The sequence below is a fragment of the Mustelus asterias genome, chromosome 26, assembly GCF_964213995.1.
Source record: "Mustelus asterias chromosome 26, sMusAst1.hap1.1, whole genome shotgun sequence".
NCBI lineage: Eukaryota > Metazoa > Chordata > Chondrichthyes > Carcharhiniformes > Triakidae > Mustelus > Mustelus asterias.
This window is the reverse complement of record NC_135826.1, coordinates 47,396,403-47,417,421: the sequence shown is the minus strand read 5'-3', so window position 1 is coordinate 47,417,421 and position 21,019 is coordinate 47,396,403. Positions and strand designations below refer to the sequence as shown.

General features: G+C 47.6%; 1 protein-coding gene across 1 annotated transcript in view; it reads right to left on the bottom strand.

The window, feature by feature from the left end:
- The window catches only part of LOC144479678 (CUGBP Elav-like family member 4), a 524,426-nt gene that overhangs the window by 21,623 nt on the left and 481,784 nt on the right, over positions 1-21,019 (bottom strand). Inside the window, exon 7 of the mRNA XM_078198692.1 lies at positions 3,440-3,587. Within this exon, the coding sequence (XP_078054818.1) occupies positions 3,440-3,587 (148 nt within the window). The remainder of the gene's footprint in view (positions 1-3,439; positions 3,588-21,019) is intronic.

Below are 21,019 nucleotides of genomic sequence, written 5' to 3'. Positions count from 1 at the left end.
TACCAACCGACTCACACGTACCAACCGACTCACACGTACCAACCAACTCACACGTACCAACCGACTCACACGTACCAACCGACTCCACGTACCAACCACCTCACACGTACCAACCGACTCACACGTACCAACCGACTCACACACATCAACCGACTCACACGTATCAACCAATTCACACGTACCAACCGACTCACACACATCAACCAACTCACACGTATCAACCAATTCACACGTACCAACCGACTCACACATACCAACCGACTCACACACATCAACCGACTCCACGTACCAACCACCTCACACGTACCAACCGACTCACACACATCAACCGACTCCACGTACCAACCACCTCACACGTACCAACCGACTCACACATACCAACCACCTCACACGTACCAACCGACTCACACATACCAACCACCTCACACGTACCAACCGACTCACACATACCAACCGACTCACACACATCAACCGACTCACACGTATCAACCGACTCACACACATCAACCAACTCACACGTACCAACCGACTCACACATACCAACCGACTCACACGTACCAACCGACTCACACGTACCAACCGACTCACACACATCAACCGACTCACACACATCAACCGACTCCACGTATCAACCAACTCACACGTACCAACCAGCTCACACGTACCAACCGACTCACGTACCAACCAACTCACACGTACCAACCGACTCAAGAACAGCTTCTTCCCTGCTGCCATCAGACTACTGAATGGACCTGTGAGGAGAGAAAAGAGCTGACGTTTCAAGCCCCCCCTTTCTTACCTTTTCTCCCCCTTTGCTACCCTTTTTCCTCCTTTTTCTCCATTTTACCTCTCTCCCACCATGTCCCCCCTTCTCCCACATCTTCATCTGTCACAGTTTACCCTCTGATTTCAGCTTCTCTGCCGTTTGGCCATTCTCACCTTCTATTCTCTCTATGGGCTGCCATTAGCAACCTTTCCCCTTGTTTTTGTGGCTATGCCTCATCTTTCATTCCCTCCCCCTGCAGTATAAATATCTCCCACTTTCTGTGCTTTTAAGCTTTGACAAAGGATCGTCCAGACTCAAAATGTCAGCTCTTTTCTCTCTTCACAGATGCTGCTGAGATTTTCCAGCATTTTCTCTTTTGGTTTCAGATTCCAACTTTGCTTTTATTTTGAATGGACCTACCATATATTAAGTTGATCTTTCTCTACACCATAGCAATGACTGTAACACTATATTCTGCAGCTTCTCCTTTCCTTCTCCCCTATGAACTCTATGAACGGTATGCTTTGACTGTATAGCGCGCAAGAAACAACACTTTTCACTGTATACTAATACATGTGACAATAATAAATCAAATCAAATCAAAACTTAAGGCCACACTTGGAATATTGTGTACAGTGCTGGTCACCCTATTATGGAAAGGATATTATTAAACTAGAAAGAGTGCAGGAAAGATTTATTAGGATGCGACCGGGACTTGATGGTTTGAGTTATAAGGAGAGGCTGGATAGACTGGGACTTTTTTCTCTGGAGCGTAGGAAGCTGAGGGGTGATCCTATAGAGGTCTATAAAATAACGAGGGGCATAGATCAGCTCGATAGTCAATATCATTTCCCAAAGCTAGGGGAGTCTAAAACTAGAGGGCATAGGTTTAAGGTGAGGGGGGAGAGATACCAAAGTGTCCAGAGGGGCAATTTTTTCACACAGAGGGTGGTGAGTGTCTGGAACGAGCTGCCAGAGGTAGTAGTAGAGGCGGGTATAATTTTGTTTTTTAGAAAGCATTTAGACAGTTACATGGGTGAGATGGGTATAGAGGGATATAGGCCAAGCGCGGGCAACTGGGATTAGCTCCTGGCTTTAAAAAAAAAGGGCGGCATGGACAAGTTGGCTAAAGGGCCTGTTTCCATGCTGTAAACCTCTCTGACTAAAACCCCATCAGCAGGTAAAGCATTGAAAGAAAATCTTAAGACAATGCAGAATTCCTTTTTTTTAATTACCCCTGTGGTTTTTTTCCCCCTTGGTTTATGGTGTTGAATTCTCCATTCACGGAGACTCCAGGGGAAGTCTCTGGAGAGTTGGCAATGTGAAGGCCACAACTGGCGAGGGGAAGGGCAACAGTAAGATGGGGGAATCGCCAAGAGCTCGAATTCCACCCCATCGTGCCGACATGGGCACATCACGATATTCCTCCAGCATCGCTGGGTCAGTATCTTGGATTTGACCAATCAACCCTATTACAAACAAATTAGGAGCAGGAGTAGGCCATTCGGCCCCGAGAGGCTGGATCTGATTGGAAATCTTTCTCAGACTGGAACTGCCCCCCCCACTCCCCACCTTCGCACCGCCTCCTCACCATGGTGAGTTTTCCAACGGCAGTGACGGGCTTGCTATTGGCTGTCAGTGGGATCTTCCAGTCCCCCTGAGGTTTTGGTGCATTGTATGGTTCTCCCGCTCTGCCACCCATCGTGGGGGGGGGGGGTGGGGGGGGGGGGGGGTCTCCTTCGGTGGGGACCAGAAGATCCTGCTCGCGGGAAGGGCCGGAAAATCCTTTCCTTAGTCAAGAACCTATCTACTTCCACCATGAAAACATTGATTGACACTGCCTCCACCCACTCTCTGGGGAAGAGAGTTCCACAGAGGGGGAAGGGGGAGAAGGGGGAGAGGGAAGGGGGAGAAGGGGGAGGGGGAGGTTGAGGGTGATGGGGGGGAAGGGTTTGGGGTGGGTCAAAAGCTGGTTGCCCTTGACCCTCTTTCCTGACCGATCTTCCTGTCCTTTCCCTGTGAGGGGAGGGGTTTGGGGGTCAGGGGTCCTTTGGCTGGGTGAACAAGCCCAAGATATGTCTGTGCCCACAGCTACGTCCCTGAGGGATCCTATGTATGCTTAGCGATGCTTGCTTCATCAATGCAAAGACTTCATTTTAAGATATTTCTGTCTATGCAATTACATTTAAATGCTAAGCTTCTCAAGCTAACTTGGCTATATTTTAAACTCAGCAGGCATGCTGGGATTAGCTCGAAAAATTGATTGCATTCTTTGAAATTACAACGCAAGCAGAAACAGGCCTTTTCATAAACCAGAACAAAGTTTGCAAAAACAGCATCTGCATGTTGCTTTGGTAATCAGAGACAGCATGTGCCAAACAATTTCATAACACAGATAAGAATTAACATATATTGTAGTCACAGATCTATCTTATTAGGTCAGTCCACAGTCTGTTTTTGAGACCTGTTTAGTATGTTTTGAGTTTTGTGACCAGTACAGGATTGGTTTTTGCCAGTATCTCTCTCTCTCTCCAGTTTATTTTTGCTTTCTGTAATGTGTTTAGTTTAAGACCAGTTCAATAAAAGAAATTCAACTTCGTATCAGTGCCGTCTCCGTCTATTCAGAGGAATGAATGGACCCGACAGTCCCCAAGTAGGGTACAGAGGCCTCACCTGATGTAGGTGTGAGTGGCGCGGCTGCCAATCCGTTCAGGTTGATCGCTGCCATGTGGTGCATCTGTGCAGTTGGAAAGGCAGCGGTGGGGTTCAGGTACCCGGTGTGTGTGGTGGCTGCCATAATGGCTGCTTGTTGCTGCATCAGCTGCGGAAACAAAAATGACAAACACATTTTGACTTTGACCTTTCCTCTAAGATGTCATTGTACCGGCATTAATCCTGCTATTCATTGAAACATACGGCATAGAAGGAAACCATTCAGCCCATCGTGTCTGTGCTAGCTCTTTGAAAAGGAGCTGTCGGGTTCATGCCCTCACCCTACCTCCTCCTCCTTACCTCTGCCATTGTTTATACTTTTTTAAGCTCACTGTAGGCGGCACGGTGGCACAGTGATTAGTACTGCTGTCTCACAACGATGGGACCTGGGTTCGATTCCCGGCCTGGGTCACTGTCTGTGTGGAGTCTGCATGTTCTCCCCGTGTCTGGGTGGGTTTCCTCCGGGTGCTCCAGTTTCCTCCCACAGTCTGAAAGATGTGCTGGTTAGGGTGCATTGACTTGAACTGGTGCCAGAGTGTGACGACTGGGGGAATTTCACAGTAACTTCATTGCAGTGTTAATGTAAGCCTTACTTGTGACTAATAAATAAACTTTAACTTTATCCAGCTCATTTTTTTGAATTAGGAAAACCAAAAAGTACCAAATTACGCCAGTCTTTTGCTCTCAAGATGAGGAAAGGTCAATGCGGGAGAATTGGAAAATTTGCCCATCCAAGTGTTCAGATGCAGAACATTCAGACACAGACGCTGGAAACCTCCGCCCTCATCCACAGCCGGAATTCTCCAATCTCACACGCCCCATCACCCCTGCCAGCGGGAACGGAGAATTTGGCGCTCAGCCAAGTCTCCATTCACTGCAGCGGGACTGGAGAATCACAGCCGCGGGCGAGGTTGGAGAATTCCGGCCAGAATAAAATTTCTGCCACTCTGCCACAAATGGAGTTTTAAGAATAACCAGAAAATGCTTTTTTCAAAAAAGTTTATTTATTAGTGTCACAAGTTACTGTGAAAATCCCCTAGTCGCCACACTCCGACACCTGTTCGGGTACACTGAGGGAGAATTTAGCATGGCCAATCCATCTAATCTGCACGTCTTTCGGACTGTGGGAGGAAACCGGAGCACCTGGAGGAAACCCATGCAGACACGGGGAGAATGTGCAAACTCCACACTGACAGTGACCCAAGCTGGGAATCGAACCCGGGTTCCTGGCGCTGTGAGGCAGCAGTGCTAACCACTGTGCCACCGTGCCACCCAATTAATCCACACCTCCCCCAGATCCATCATTTCCTTTTATTTGGCCTATTAACATCTGCTTTCACCTTCATCCCTTTTATGTCATTCAATCTCTCCTGCCATCCCCCGATCACAAATCTTCCCTTTCGTTCTTCCCCCTTTCTCCACTTTCCCCGATCATTCTTTTGAAATATTGGATGGCATTTCTGCTCCCGCCCGTAGTGTGTTCAATTCAGAGACAAGATTCCGAGGGGCAATATTGGAAGTTGACAATCCCAGAGGGAATAAGATAGTTTGAAGAGTAGTGATCAACTTTGGTGGCCATTTTGTGCACAGTAAGATCCCAAGCACAGCAATAGCCGGCAGGATGGCTCAGTGGGGGATCTTTTGGAATATTGACCTATACCTCTGGCCGGGGTTTTAGTTAAGTTTATTAGTAGTGCCACAAGCAGGAATCCTATGGCAGAGGAAGCTTGCTGTTGGCCGACTGTCGGGATCTTCCAGTGTCCCCCAGTGTCAACGACGCTTTGCTTTGATTGCTGGCTGCACCGACAGGGAACCCCGCCCAGGGGAGGGGTTGCCATCGGCAGGACCAGAAATTCACACTGGCGGGACAGGCTGGAAAATTCAGTCCATTAGTTCTCTTCCTCTCTCCACAGATGCTGCCAGATGTGCAGAGTACAGTACCACATCGTAGGAGGCTTTGTGTTTTCAGGCCATCATTAGACAGAGGAGAACTTCAAAACTGCAGCCTGGGCAGGTCCTGGGCAGCACGGCAGCACAGTGATTAGCGCTGCTGCCTCACAGCGCCAGGGGCCAGGATTCGATTCCTGGCTTGGGTCACTGTCTATAAGGAGTCTGCACATTCTCCCCGTGTCTGGGTTTCCACTGGGTGTTCCAGTTTCCTCCCACAGTCTGAAAGACATGCTGGCTGGGTGCATTGGCCGTGTAAATTCTCCCTCAGTGTACCCGAACAGGCGCCAGAGTGTGGCGACTAGGGGATTTTCACAGGAACTTCATTGCGGTGTTAATGTAAGCCTGCTTGTGACACTACCAATAAACTTAACTAAAACCCGAGTCCCAGAGGTATAAGTCAATATTCCAAAAGATCCCCCACTGAGCCATCCCGCCGGTTATTGCCCTGCTTGGGATCTTACTGTGCACAAAATGGCTGCCAAAGTTGATCACTACTCTTCAAACTAACTCATTCACTCTGGGGTTGTCAACTTCCAATATTGCCCCTTGGAATCTTGTCTCGGAATTGAAAATTAATCTCCAGGACACTGCTGCAAGGACACTCCAGGAAAAATGTCTCCAGGCAACTCTTGGATGGATGAACTAACCGGATGGGGGGGTGGAGATGGTGGTGTAGTAGGAATGTTCTGGACCAATATTCCTGCGGCCCAGGCTGAGGTTTGGGGAAATGGGCTTGAATTCCACCCCCACAAACTCAGCGCAATTTAAACTTCAATTATTAAAATCTGGAATCTTCCGTACTCTCTCCAATGCGTCCACAGCCTGCCTGGCGTGTGGCATTCTCAACCGTCAAGAGTTGTTGGGCAACTTGTGTGAAACAAGCAGAACCAGGAAGGAATGGGAAAAGTGTTTAATTTTTATACATTGTTTAATTTTGCTTCCTTTCAAATATATTGGGAGAAGGATTTTTTTAAAAGCTGTTTAACTGGGCCGGGCATTTACAAAACCCCCCAGGAAACCGCTGGCGGCATGGTGGCACAGCGGTTAGCATAGCTGCCTCACAGCACCAGGGACCCGAGTTCAATTCCTGGCTCGGGTCACTGTCTGTGTGGAGTTTGCACGTTCTCCCTGTATCAGGTTTCCTCCGGGTGCTCCAGTTTCCTCCCACAGTCCAAAGATGTGCGGGTTCGATTGATTGGCCATGCTAAATTGACCCTAGTTTCGGGTGGATTTGCAGGGTAAATATGTGGGGTTACGGAGATAGGGTGGGATTGTTATTGGTGCAGGCTCCATGGGCCAAATGTCTGTACTGTAGGGATTCTATGATTCTACGAAAATATCCAACACGCAGTTTGGCAACCCGAATTCTACATGAAGTGCCCTGAAATCTTTGCGGGAGCTATAAATACAAGTACATAGAACATAGAACATAGAACAGTACAGCACAGAACAGGCCCTTCGGCCCACGATGTTGTGCCGAGCTTTATCTGAAACCAAGATCAAGCTATCCCACTCCCTATCATCCTGGTGTGCTCCATGTGCCTATCCAATAACCGCTTAAATGTTCCTAAAGTGTCTGACTCCACTATCACTGCAGGCAGTCCATTCCACACCCCAACCACTCTCTGCGTAATAGAACAAGTCTTCCAATTTTTCTTGCAGTTAATGATGTTAATGTTTTTAGGGGCTATAACTGGAGCCACTGTTTGATTTGTAACAGACCTTGTCAAGGATTTATGTTACATACTCATTAACTTCTCGCTGTTTTTTTTGTTCTAAATGATTGACTGAGTTTCACACGCACGGGTTTGGGGTTTAACCATCGGCAATCTTTGTTTTTTTTGTCTGCTGATGTCATTCACTGAAAATTATTAGCCAATGACATAAGTGATAAACAACAGAGATTTCCTCTCGCTGTGGCAACTTGTTAGCCAATGAGTTGTTGTCTCACATGAGTTGTGCATAATTTTCAAATTCCTCCCATACACTTTTTCTCCTGTGTTATAAATTGTGACCTTTTGAAATCTGACATTCTTGCATTTGTCCTGATGAGTGCAAGCTGAAAAGCTTCGACAACATGTCTCTCTATTCAGAAAAATAACAACAGCAAGTTGGCAGTGAAAAAAAGAAGAAACTACAAAAGATGCGAATGAACCGACAGTGAGGACAGAAGCAAAATAGTAAATATTCTAAATGACTATTTCCGCTCTGTGTGTGTTGTGTGGTGTGCCTGTGATGCGTGTGTGTGCATGTGCGTGTGGTGTGTGTGTGTAGTGTGCGTCTGTTTGTGTGTGTGTGCGTGTATGTAGTGTGTGTGTGTAGTGTGTGTTTGTAGTGTGTGTGTGCTCGTGTGTGTGTGTGTGTGTGTGTGTGTGCATGTAGTGTGTGTGCATCTGTAGTGTGTGTGGTGTGTATGTAGTGCGCATGTGTGTTTGCGTGGTGTGTTTTGTGTGTGTGCATGCGTGTTTGTGAGGTGTTTGTGTGTGTGTGCATGTGTGTATGCGTGCGTGTATGCATGTGGTGTGTGTATGCGTGTATGCTTGTGTGTGGTGTATGCAGTGTGTGTGTGTGTGTGTGTGTGTGTGTGTGTGTGTGTGCGTTACAAACATGAAGATTAGCCTTCCAACAATAGCCTTGTTAGCAGCTGTCAAAGTGCACTCAAAAAGGGAAGATCTTTCCTCACCGGATTGCGCTCTCTGAATGTTTTGGGGAAAATGGCACCTCAGGTGGATTACGGGAGGCTTTCTACTGGGACAAAACCTTGATTTCCAAAGGTTCTTGGGCAAAGTTTCAAATGAAAGTTTATTAATTAAGCCAAAAGCTGGTTGTCAGCCCTGACATAGTTCGTTGGACAAATAGCAGAGTGTGATTTTCAACAGCAAACAGTGGCACAGTGGTTGGCACTGCTGCCTCACCGCGCCAGGGACCCGGGTTCAATTCCCGGCTTGGGTCACTGTGCGGAGTCTGCACGTTCTCCCCGTGTCTGCGTGGGTTTCCTCCGGGTTCTCCGGTTTCCTCCCACAGTCCGAAAGACGTGCTGGTTAGGTGCATTGGCCATGCTAAATTCTCCCTCCGTGTACCCGAACAGGCGCCAGAGTGTGGCAACTAGGGGATTTTCACAGTAACTTCACTGCAGTGTTAATGTAAGCCTACTCGTGACACTAACAAATAAACCTGAAACTTAACTACTTGCATTCAGGTCGTAACTGGGTGGGATTCTCTGGCCGCGCTCGCCTCAAAACCAGAGAATCCCGCCCCAATGGACCTTTGCGTGGTCTGCACCACCCCCCCCCCCCCCCCCCCCCCCCGTGGCCGGCAGGACGGGAAAATTCTGGCCACTTGTCTTGACCACAATGAAACAGTCTCAAGGAGCTTCACAATAAATGCTGCAAGCAAAGCTTTTGAGGAGTTACATCAGAATGGAAGGCGAGGATCGTAGAGTACTGAGTTTTATCTTGGCTCTTTCGGAGAGTTGTGCCATTAGTCCCACTCCCCTGACCTGTCCCCATCTTCTGTCTACGAAAGGTCCCTCCAGCGAGGCGGTGCCACGGGTAGCTTTACTTGTTTCACGTTGAGTCGCTTTGTGAAAGGCTGGATTCTAAACTGCGACCCTGTGCAAATTAGACCGAATGTCTAACCCCGGCCTGGCACACATGCAGCACCCGGCATGCGCCCCCGCACACTGCACAGAAATGACACCCATGCAGCTGCCGCGCTGATTGTCAGGGCTGTAAATTAAGCAGCTGGAGCAGTTCAGGCAACACAAAGTGGGCAATCCTGCCCAGAGTCCAACATGAATATAACTTTCCTGCTGCGTAACTCGCGGTCCCTTGTCGCTCAGCTGTGTTCATTTTGGCTTTTCACAAAGGATTTTGTTTTGCTGTTCTTTTCGAACCTTCACTCCGATTATATACAACACTATATTTGTCAAGGATTGTTAGGTAGTTGCTCACTGGAGTGTGCCTTGTCTTTGATTAATGGCTTCTTGGCAATTGTGGAAGGTCCTTTTTTTTTATATAACTGTCCTCATCATTTTTAAATCTCTTGATTTTAATGGCTCTGTGCACTCAAACTGCGTCTCACATTGAGTTTCTTCCACGTAGGAATTAACTTTTATACCGGTGCCAATATGAACTCTGGATTGCAGATACTTACCCTAAATTAATTTCCTTATACTTCCCCTATCAAAAGCCGAAATCCTTTTAAAGTTAAAGTTTATTTATCAGTCAGTGGTTACAAGTAAGGCTTACATTAACGCTGCAATGAAGTTACTGTGAAATTACCCTAGTCGCCACGCTCCGGCGTCTGTTCGGGTCAATGCACCCTAACCAGCACGGCTTTCAGACTGTGGGAGGAAACCCATGCAGACACGGGGAGAACGTGCAGACTCTGCGCAGACAGTGACCCAAGCCGGGACTTGAACCCGGGTCCCTGGTGCTGTGAGGCAGCAGTGCTAACCACTGTGCCACCGTGCCGCCCACCCTTTTTTTCTTCTTCAAGTGTTTCTATCATCATCATTATTGAATTAATAACCACTTTCGACAACGCGTGTAGGACAGCACAAAACTAAGTTTCCAACAGCATTGTGTGTCCCAACTTGGACAACCCAGGAATAGACTGACAGCGATCCCTTGTAAAGCCCCGCTGCAAAACTAAGCGGCAACAACAACTACTATCGAGGAAGAGGATAGAGAATTTGTGGGCAAATGTCGTCACATCGTGAAAATTACTGGAGAACATCAAAGAAATGGACTGCTTTCTGGGTGAATTCAAATCATTCGACAGACTTTTATCACCCCCCCCCCCCCCCGCCACTCCCCCCATCCACTGGTTTGTAGGTGGGGGGGGGGGGGGGGCAGGAGAGGGTGGGCGGAGGGGTAGATGACCTTCCCACGGGGTTTCTGCCCAGCCTGAGCTCTCTGCAATTTTAAGTTTATTTATTAGTGTCACAAGTAGGCTTACATTAACACCGCAATGAAGTCACTGCGGAAATCCCCCTGGTCGCCACACTCCGGTGCCTGTTCGGGTGCACTGAGGGAGAATTTAGCATGGCCAATGCACCTAACCAGCACGTCTTTCGGACTGCGGGAGGAAACCCACGCAGACACGGGAAGAACGCGCAGATTCCGCACAGGCAGTGAATCAAGCTGGGAATCAAACCCGGGTCCCTGGCGCTGTGGGGCAGCAGTGCTAACCACTGTGCCATCGTGCTACCCAGACAGGTGATGCCTAGGCCGGCACCCCACCCTTACCTCAATTGAGGCCCTTAAGTGGCCAATTATTGACCACTTAAAGATGGTTTTCAGACTGTTGAGAGGAGTTCAGGAGAAGCTTGCCAACTGAACCACCACAGAACCCGCCAGCCAAGCTGGGCTTCTGGAAGTCCCACCGCGGGGGCCCGGGAGCGGGGGGAAGAATATCCTGGCCAAAGTATCTTTTCTTCCAGTTTACCACCCAGCTCCGCTGAAGATGACGACTCTTGTTCTTGAATATCTCCATGGACACGGGCAGCATTCATACAAGAGCTGGAAACTCCCTGCTCCACACAATGCAGAACCACGCCCCGGAAAAATATCTGCCCACTAAACACCGCAAATGTCCGCCTGAGGTTTAGTTTGGATGTTCGTGTCAATCTTGCTCAGTTAGAGCGCTTTTGCCTCAGAGGATCATGGGTTAGGGTCCCACCCCAGGCACCTGAGCACAAAATCTAGGCTGAAACTCTGAGGTGGTACTGAAGGAGCGCTGCACTGTCGGAGGTGTCGATGTTTGGATGGGTGTTGGAGTGAGGGTCTGTCTCCCATCTCAAGTGGATGCTAAAGATCCTGAGGCATTATTTTCAAAAGAGAACAAAGAACAAAGAAGAGCACAACCCTTCGGCCCTCCAAGCCTGTGCCGATCATGATGCCCTAACTAAACTAAAACAAAACCTTCTGCCTTTACTCGGTCCATATCCGTCCATTCCCTCCCTATTCATGCACCCATCCAGATGCCTCTCAAATGTTGCCAATTTGCCTGCTTCCACCACCTTCTCTGGCAGTGCGTTCCAGGCACCCACCACTCTCTGCGTGAAAAACTTCTCCCGCACATCTCCCTTAAACTTTCCCCCTCTCACCTTAAACCTCTGTCCCCTTGTAATTGACACTTCCACCCTGGGAAAAAGCCTCTGACTATCCACCTGCCTTCGCCTCTGAATTTTGTAGACCTCTATCAGGTCTCTCCTCAGCCTCTGTCTTTCCAGTGAAAACAATCCTAGTTTATTCAACCTCTCCTCATAGCCGACACCCTCGAGACCAGACAACATCCTGGTGAACCTTCTTTGCACTCTCTCCAAAGCTTCCACATCCTTCTGGTAGTGTGGCGATCAGAACGGCACGCAATACTCAAAATACGGGCCGAACCATTCTGAAGAAGAGCTTGGGACTTCTTCTGTGCCACCAGTAAAATATTCCTTTCTCAGCCTCCATCACATAAAGAGACGTTGTGGCCACGATCACCTTGCTAATTGTGGGATCTTACTGTGCGCAACATGGCTGCTGAGTTTCCCACATTCCAACTCTTCTCTCCGGTTCACATCAGATGTGAAGCATTTTCATAAGTTCATAAGATATAGGAGCAGAATTAGGCCATTCGGCCCATCGAGTCTTCTCCGCCATTCGATCATGGCTGATATGCTCCTCATCCCCATTTTCCTGCCTTCTCCCCATAACCTTTCAACCCATTACCAATTAAAAATCTGTCTAACTCCTCCTTAAATTTACTCAATGTCCCAGCATCCGCTGCACTTTGGGGTAGCGAATTCCACAGATTCACAAGTTTAAGTTTATTTAGTGGTGTCACAAGTATGCTTACATTAACACTGCAGTGAAGTTACTGTGAAAGTCCCCTTTCGGAGAAGTAGTTTCTCCTCAACTCTGTTTTAAATTTGCTGCCCCTTATCCTAAGACTATGACCTCTCGTCCTAGAATGTCCCACAAGAGGAAGCATCCGCTCCACGTCCACTTTATCCATACCTTCTATCATCTTGTGTACCTCAATTTGATCTCCCCTCATTCTTCTAAATTCCAGAGAGTGTAGAGTATTTTGGGACATCTGCTGTTACGGCTAAATGCTTTCGAAATGTAAATCTTTCTTTTAGTGTTTTTTCTCTTTGAAGAAGTTTCCGATTTTGATATGCGGACCAAGGCAGGGGAAGCATCCCCCCCCCGCCCTCCCCACCCCCCCCGCCCCCACCCCCCCACTCTCCCCCGCCCCCACCCACCCACCTCCCCCCAAGAGCTCTGATCAACGTCTCAACAAATAGAAACCACAGTAAGAAATGAAAAACAGATTGATCCCACAACAGAAAACAAAAAGCACAACAAATAGGAATCGAGAACAAGCGGTTCCGCCGAGAAACCTTGAAGATTGATCAAACAAACAATAATGAAACAAGACATCGACAAATAGAAGATGCCCGTGCCAGCCAATCAAAGGATTAGCCCACAGCTCATCAGAATACAAATACTCTTCAATTAACCAACATTCCAAACAGTTACAAATTCATCGTCAAGACTCCAGAGAATTCTCACCCCACAAAGACATTGCCTTATGTCACTTATCAGAGAGTATTTACAACATACAAACAGGCCATTCGGTCCAATAGGTCGATGCTGGTGTTGATGCACCACACAAGCTCCTTCCCATTCTCTTCAACCAACCCCATCAACATATTATACAGTGCAGAAAAGGCCCTTCGGCCCATCAAGTGTGCACTGACACATGAGAAACACCTGATCTCCCACCTAATCCCATCTGCCAGCACTTGGCCCATACCCCTGAATGTTATGAAGTGCCAAGTGCTCATCCAGATACTTTTTAAAGGATGTGAGGCATCCCGCCTCCACCACCCTCCCAGGCAGCGCATTCCAGACCGTCACCACCCTCTGGGTAAAAAAGTTTTTCTTCACATCCCTCCTAAACCTCCTGCCCCCCACCTTAAACCTATGTCCCCTCGTGACTGACCCTTCAACTAAGGGGAACAGCTGCTCCTTACCTACGCTGTCCGTGTTCCTCATAATCTTGTACACCTCGATCAGATCACCCCTCAGTCTTCTCTGCTCCAACAAAAACAACCCAAGCCTCTCCAATATCGCTCCATAACTAAAATGTTTCATCCCAGGCAACATCTTGGTGAATCTCCTCTGCATCCCCTCCAGTGCGATCACATCCTTCCGATAATGTGGCGACCAGAACTGCACACAGTACTCCAGCTGTGGCCTCACCAGAGTCCAATCCAACTGCAACATGACTTCCCTGCTTTTGTAATCTGCCTCAATTGATAAAGGAATGTGTCCCATATGCCTTTTTCACCACCCTACTGACATGCCCTTCCATTTTCAGAGATCTGTAGACAAACACACCAAGGTCCCTGTGTTCCACAAAACTTCCTAATGTCCTACCATTCATTGAATACTTTCTTGTCAAATTACTCCTTCCAAAGTCTATCATCTCACACTTTCCGGGGTTGAATTCCATCTGCCACTTATCTGCCCATTTGACCATTCCATCTATCCTTCTATTCCTTTCATTTTCAGGTCTTTATCTAGCTTCTCCTGGAATGTATCTTAAGTTAAACAAAATGTTTATCTTTATTCCATGGTCAGGTATGTACCACGGAGACACAGAAACCACGCGCAAAGTTTAACTTTTAAAAATTCATTGATGGGATGTGGGCGTCTCTGGCCAAGCCAGCATTTATTGCCCATCCCTAATTCTTCAACTGCTGCAGTACATGAGGTGTAGGTACACCCACAGTGCTGTTAGGAAGGGTGTTCCAGGATTTTGGGAACTCAATGATCCCATTAAGCTGCAAAAATCAAGGACCCCACATATCCTGGAAATACTCTCTTCCACCTTGTTCCGTCGGGAAAAAGATACAAAAGTCTGAGGTCGCGTACCAACCGACTCAAGAACAGCTTCTTCCCTGCTGCCGTCAGACATTTGAATGGACCTACCTTATATTAAATTGTTCTTTCTCTACACCCTAGCTATGACTGTAACACTACATTCTGCACCCTTTCCTTTCCTTCTCTATGAACGATATGCTTTGAAAGTTAAAGTTTATTTATTAGTTACAAGTAGGCTTACATTAACACTGCAATGAAGTTACTGTGAAAATCCCCTGGTCGCCATACTCTGGTGCCTGTTCAGGTACACTGAGGGAGAATTTAACATGGCCAATGAACCTAACCAGCACGTCTTTCAGACTGTGGGAGGAAACCGGAGCACTGCAAGGAAACTCACGCAGACACGGGGAGGATATGCAAACTCCAATCAGACAGTGACCAAAGCCAGGAATCGAACCCAGGTCCCTGGTGCTGTGAGGCAGCAGTGCTAACCACTGTGCCACCCGTGTATAGCGCACAAGAAACAGTACTTTTCACTGTATCCCAATACATTGTGACAACAATAAATCAAATCAAAAGATATCTCAATTTGCTGATGCTAAAGCCTCTCAGTTTAGTGAGTTCAGATTCACCCAGCAATGTGACAACAGTATGAAGAATAGTCCTTTCAAACCTCCATCTCCACAAGCTTCAAACACATCAGTGAATAACAAATATAGGGGAAAACCTTGCATTGAAATAGCACCTTTTCTGACCTCAGGATGTCCTGACGTGCCACACAACCAACTGATTATGTCAGAGGTACAACCACCATGGCGAAATTGGGCAAATGTAGGACAAAGCAAGATCCCACAAGCAGCGATGAGATAAGCAAGCAGATTAACTGTCTGGAAGATGGATGGTGTTGGAATGTTAACCAGAGAACTGTGAGATCTCCCTGTTCTTTTTCCAAAAACAACACATTGAAGGGATCTTTATCTTCCACCTTGACAGGGCATCTACTCAATATCCCATCCGTAAGGCAGTAGATCTAACTGCAGAGGGTTTTGCTGCGTTGCTGCATTGACATCAGCCTAGATTTTGTGCTCCAGCCCTTTGATATTTTTGGTCTTTTTTTAATATATGTGTATGTTAGGGATGAGTGTTTGGATGTATCTGAGGGTTAGCCAACTCATGGACCACTACATCTGCACACGCTCAAACATGATACTAACAAGAGGATTTTCAGAGAAATCTAATTCCTTTTGCACGATTCTTTCTCTTTTATCACTTTCCTGCCCTCAGCCCAACATGTCTGAGCCAGCTCTTGGCAAGAGCAACAGAATAAGATTCACTGCTTGGCTCCAAGTGCAAACCTTTCTTTGTTATAACCCTGAATCTGCCTCTATTCAAAATATTTACTTGGCTCTTTAAAGGCAATGCAGACTCAGATGCATTATTCTTTCCTAATTCTATTCCTTTTTTCCCTCGTGTGTTTATCCCCGTAAATGTGTCCATATTAGACACGATGTTTATCTTCACTCAATGGTTAGGCATGTACCAGAGAGACACACAGACCTTGGATGGGCAACCTAGGCTAGTGAGTGGGCCGGTGAGTGGCCCTCTTTTATCTCAGCAGGCCGCTGGTTGCCCACCAAAGGATAAAGAAAATTACAGCACAGGAACAGGCCCAGTTCCTCCAAGCCTGCACCAACCACATATGAACTAAAACCCCGTACCCTTCCAGGGACCATATCCCTCTATTCCCATTCTATTCATGTATTTGTCAAGATGCCCCTTAAAAGTCACCATCGTATCTGCTTCCACTACCTCCCCCGGCAGCAAGATCCAGGCGCCCACCGTCCTCTGTGTAAAAACCTTGCCTCATACACCTCCTTCAAACCTTGCCCCTCGCACCCTAAACCTATGCCCCTGAGTAATTGACTCTTCCACCCTGGGGAAAAGCTGATGCATCAACTCATTAACTCAATGATCCGCACAGGGGTACAGTGGCACAGTTGTTAGCACTGCTGCCTCGCAATGCCAGGGACCCGGGTTCAATTCCGGCCTCGGGTGACTACCTGTGGAGTATGCACATTCTCCCCGTGTCTGTGTGGGTTTCCTCCGGGTGCACGGTTTCCTCCCACACTCAAAGATGTGCGGGTTAGGCTGATTGGCCATGCTAAATTGACCCTAGTGTCAGGGGAACTAGAGTAAATATGTGTGGTTACGGGGATAGGGCCTGGATGGGATTGTGGTCGGTGCAGGCTCAATGGGCCAAAAGGCCTTCTTCTGGACTGTAGGGATTCTGAGATTCTATCCTGTTAATTTGCAAATATCTCAAGTTGTTGATGCAAATGAATCTCAGTTTTCTGATCTAACTTTCAGAATTTCCTGATTGAAGCATTCTTTGTGGAGTAATTTCTCCAAATCTCTGGACCGGGAGTCCAGGATAAGGGGACAAAGTCTAAAAATTGGAGCCAGGCCTTTAGAGGAGTGCAACTCAAACCACTTTTATGCACAAAGTGGGGGAGGGAGACAATAAGACATAGGAGCAGAATTAGGCCACTCGGCCCATCGAGTCTGCTCCGCCATTCAATCATGGCTGATATTTTTCTCATCCCCATTCTCCTGCTTTTTCCCCATAACCCCTGATCCCCTTATCAATCAAGAGGGGAGGGGAGGGGAGGGGTTGAAGTTTGGAACTCTCTTCTGTAAACAACAATTGATGCTACAACAACACCTCATATTTGTATAGCACCTTTACCATAATAGTGAGTGGCACGGTGGTGCATTCGTTTGCACTGCTGCCTCACAGCACCGGGGACCCGGGTTCAATTCTGGCCTTGAGTGACTGTGTGAAGTTTGTATGTTCTTCCCATGTCTGTGTGGGTTTCCTCCGGGTGCTCCGGTTTCCTCCCACAGTCCAAAGATGTGCAGGTTAGGTGGATTGGCCATGCTAAATTGGTCCTTAGTGTCCCAAGATGTGTGGGTTTAAACGGATTAGCCATGGCAAGTGTGTAGGTTTGCGAGGATAGGACAGGGGAGAGGACCTGGGTAAGATACTCTGTCAGAGAGTCGGTGCAGACCTGATGGGCCGAATAGCCTCCTTCTGCACTGCTGGGATTCTATGAAAACACTTCAAGGTGCATCACAAAGCATGACACTGAACCACAGAAGGAGATATGAAAGCTTGGCCAAAGCGGCAGGTCTTTGGTTATGTGAGTTTGTTTATTGTTGATGCTCACTGTGCTTGACTGGTTAAGCCTGGGTGTGGACTCAGAGAAAAGTAAACAACCTGTAGAGGTTCCTGGGAGTAAAGAGCTAGAAACATGGAGCAGGCATTTGAAAGCACTGTGAATAAAACCTGTTACACGCAGAGAAACTGGTGTCATCTCTACATAGCTCTGGAGTATATAAAGTGTACAGCATCAATCAATGTCAGTTCTGAAATTTTCAATTGACCCCTCAGTCTCTGCAGCTATTTTGGGAGAGAGTGTTCCAGATTTCCACCACCCTTTTGTATGAAAAAGCACTTGCTGACATCACCCCTGAATGACCTATCTCTGACTTTAAGATTATGAAATCTAATGGACTCCTCCCCCCTTCACTACCAACACTGCACACCCCTCACCCAAGCTCTTCACCAGAGGAAATGTTGCCTTAATAATCTCAAAACGCATCGATTAGGTCATCCTGACTTGGAAATATATCGCCGTTCCTTCACAGTCGCTGAGTCAAAATCCTGGAATTCCCTCCCTAACTGAACTGTGGGTCAACCCACAGCACGTGGACTGCAGCGATTCAAGAAGGCAGCTCACCACCACCTTCTCAAGGTCAACTAGGAATGGGCAATAAATACTGGCCTAGCCAGCGACGCCCATGTTCCATAAATGAATGAAAAAAAATGTTAATCTTAGGGTGGCACGCGGCACAGTGGTTGGCACTGCTGCCTCACAACACCAGAGTTCCAGGTTCAATTCCAGCCTCGGGTCACCGTCTGTGTGGAGTTTGCACATTTTCCCTGTGTCTGCGTGGGTTTCCTCCGGGTGCTCCGGTTTCCTCCCACAGTCCAAAGATGTGCGGGTTAGGTGGATTGGCCATGCTAAATTGACCCTAGTGTCAGGGGGATTAGCAGAGTAAATGCATGGGTTTGTGAGAATAGGGCCTGGGTGGGATTGTGGTCAGTACAGACTTGATGGGCCGAATGGCCTCCTTCTGTACTGTAGAGATTCTATGATTCTAGTATTTTAATTATAGAATTATTTGCGCAGATGTGGCATTACAAGGATTCTTGAATTGCATCGAACAGGAGATTAGTGTTCGAGGTTACTACCCTGGGATGCTATTGCACTCCTGTGACAGCTTCCTTTCAAACTATTACTTGGACAGATTTTAACCCCAAACTCTGCTGAAATCGCAGAGAGAGAAATTTGATGTCACTGCATTAAGCATTTTGACAATACCATGCCCAATAATAATTTGCAGTACACAAGCTCGGGAACAAAGTCTTTGGTGGGGCATTTTTTCCATCGCAAGAAGCCAGTGGACACAATGGTTAGGGCATCTCTCTTTCCCTGATAACTGTGTTTAACCAGAGTAACAACTTCTGTCTTGTCTCAACGACACGTTATGAGAGGATTAAAAACACTCAAAAATATTGCCCCAAATTAGTAGCCTTGTCTTCAGTAAACAATTACTTATGGTTTAGTAAGACTGTCACATAAGCGAAAGAGCCTGAGAGCAAGAGAGAGAGAGGGAGAGGGAGAGAGAGAGGGAGAGAGAGAAAGAGAAAGAGAGAGAGTGAGAGCAAAAGAGAGAGAGAGAGGGAGAGAGAGAGTGAGAGAGAGGGTGGGAGAGGGAGAGAGAGAGAGAGGGGGCGGAGGGAGGGAGAGGGAGAGAGACAGATAGAGAAAGAGGGGGAAAGGGAGAGAGGGTGAGAGAGGGAGAGAGAGAGAGAGAGAGGGGGGGAGGGGGAGAGAGGGAGAGAGACAGAGAGAGAAAGAGGGGGAGAGAGAGAGAGAGAGAGGGAGAGGCAGAGAGAGTGAGAGCGAGAGCGAGAGACAGAGAGACAGAGAGAGAGGGGGGAAGAGAGAGAGGGGGGAAGAGAGGGAGAGAGAGAGAGAGAGAGAAAGTCGTCTGGTTTGTGCTTGACAAAACCATCATCTGCATTGTATCATCCATTAAAACAAGACGCGGTGAAGCTATCTATAAACTCATTTATCATTTGCATAATTTTATCATCTTGATGAATGAGGGACATCCGTTGTCTATTTACCAAGATAAATTAGTGTGGAAATGGAACCTGATGGATCCGTGCTGATATGCATTTTAATTGCTTATAGGGTGATTGTTCCCTGGCTTGTCTCGATGATGTCAGCACCACTCTGTGGATCATTATGAAGTATGGATGTTTGTCATTTTTAATATGCATAAATAATGTTTGTTATAAAGCTGACAACAGGCAGCTCTCTATTGTTAAAAAGGGACAGGCCAATTAACCCTTTCTGCGCTGGGTACGAGTCCCCCAGCAGCCTGAAATCCTGCTTATGGTTTCATGTATTTGTCTGAACCCTCGTCGCTCACTATTCAGCAGAGACATTCTAGCCTGACTAAAGCGTTAAAGCCTTTGCCAGAGTGGGAGAGAGAGACATTCAGGACAAAGGAGTCTGCTGCTTATACATTAGTGTCCCGGCGAGGTGCTAACGCTAACATTTACATCTCCATGGCATGAATTCACAGTTTGAAATATATTTTTCTGTCCTCACATCCCTCCCCCCCCCACCCCCACCGTCCGGTTCCCCTTCAGAGCCGCTCTCTTTGCTTTCCTAAGAGGTCGCTATCTCAGGCCACACCTACTCTCAGTCTCCAAACCACAATTCGCATCCCATCTCCAATAATCTGCTGAAAAGCAAAAACAGAAAATGCTGGAAAATCTCAGCAGATCTGACAGCATCTGCGGGGAGAGAAAAGAGCCAACATTTTCAGCGGCATGTTGGCACAGTGGTTAGCACTGCTGCCTCACAGCGCCAGGGGCCCGGGTTCGATTCCCGGCTTGGGTCACTGTCTGTGTGGAGTTTGCACGTTCTCCCCGTGTCTGCGTGGGTTTTCTCCGGGTGCTCCCATTTCCTCCCACACTCCAAAGATGTGTGGGTTAGGTGCATTGGCCATGCTAAATTGCACCTGGTGGCAGGGGGACTAGCTTGGGGACTAAATGCATGGGGTTATGGAGATAACCTGGGTGGGATTGTGGTCAGTACAGACTCGATGGGCCGAATAGCCTCCTTCTGTGCTGTAGGGATATGATTTTCGAGTCTGGATGACCCCTCATCAACTCGGACGAGGGGGCATCCATGGTGGCACAATGTCTGCGTGGGTTTCCTCCGGGTGCTCCCATTTCCTCCCACAGTCTGAAATGCTGGTTAGGTGCATTGGCCGTGCGAAACTTTCCCTCAGTGTACCCGAACAGGCATTGGAGTGTGGAGGCTCGAGGATTTTCACAGTAACTTCATTGCAGTGTTAATGTAAGCCTACTTGTGACACCAGTAAATAAACTTTAAACTTAAACTTGAAACGTTGGCTCTATTCTCTCTCTCCACAGATGCTGTCAGACCTGCTGAGATTTTCCAGCATTTTCTGTTTTGGTTTCAGATTCCAGCATCCGCAGTGTGTTAGCTGCTGAAAAGCCTTTCCTTTGGCCAAATCTTCAGTCTTGACAAATCACTTT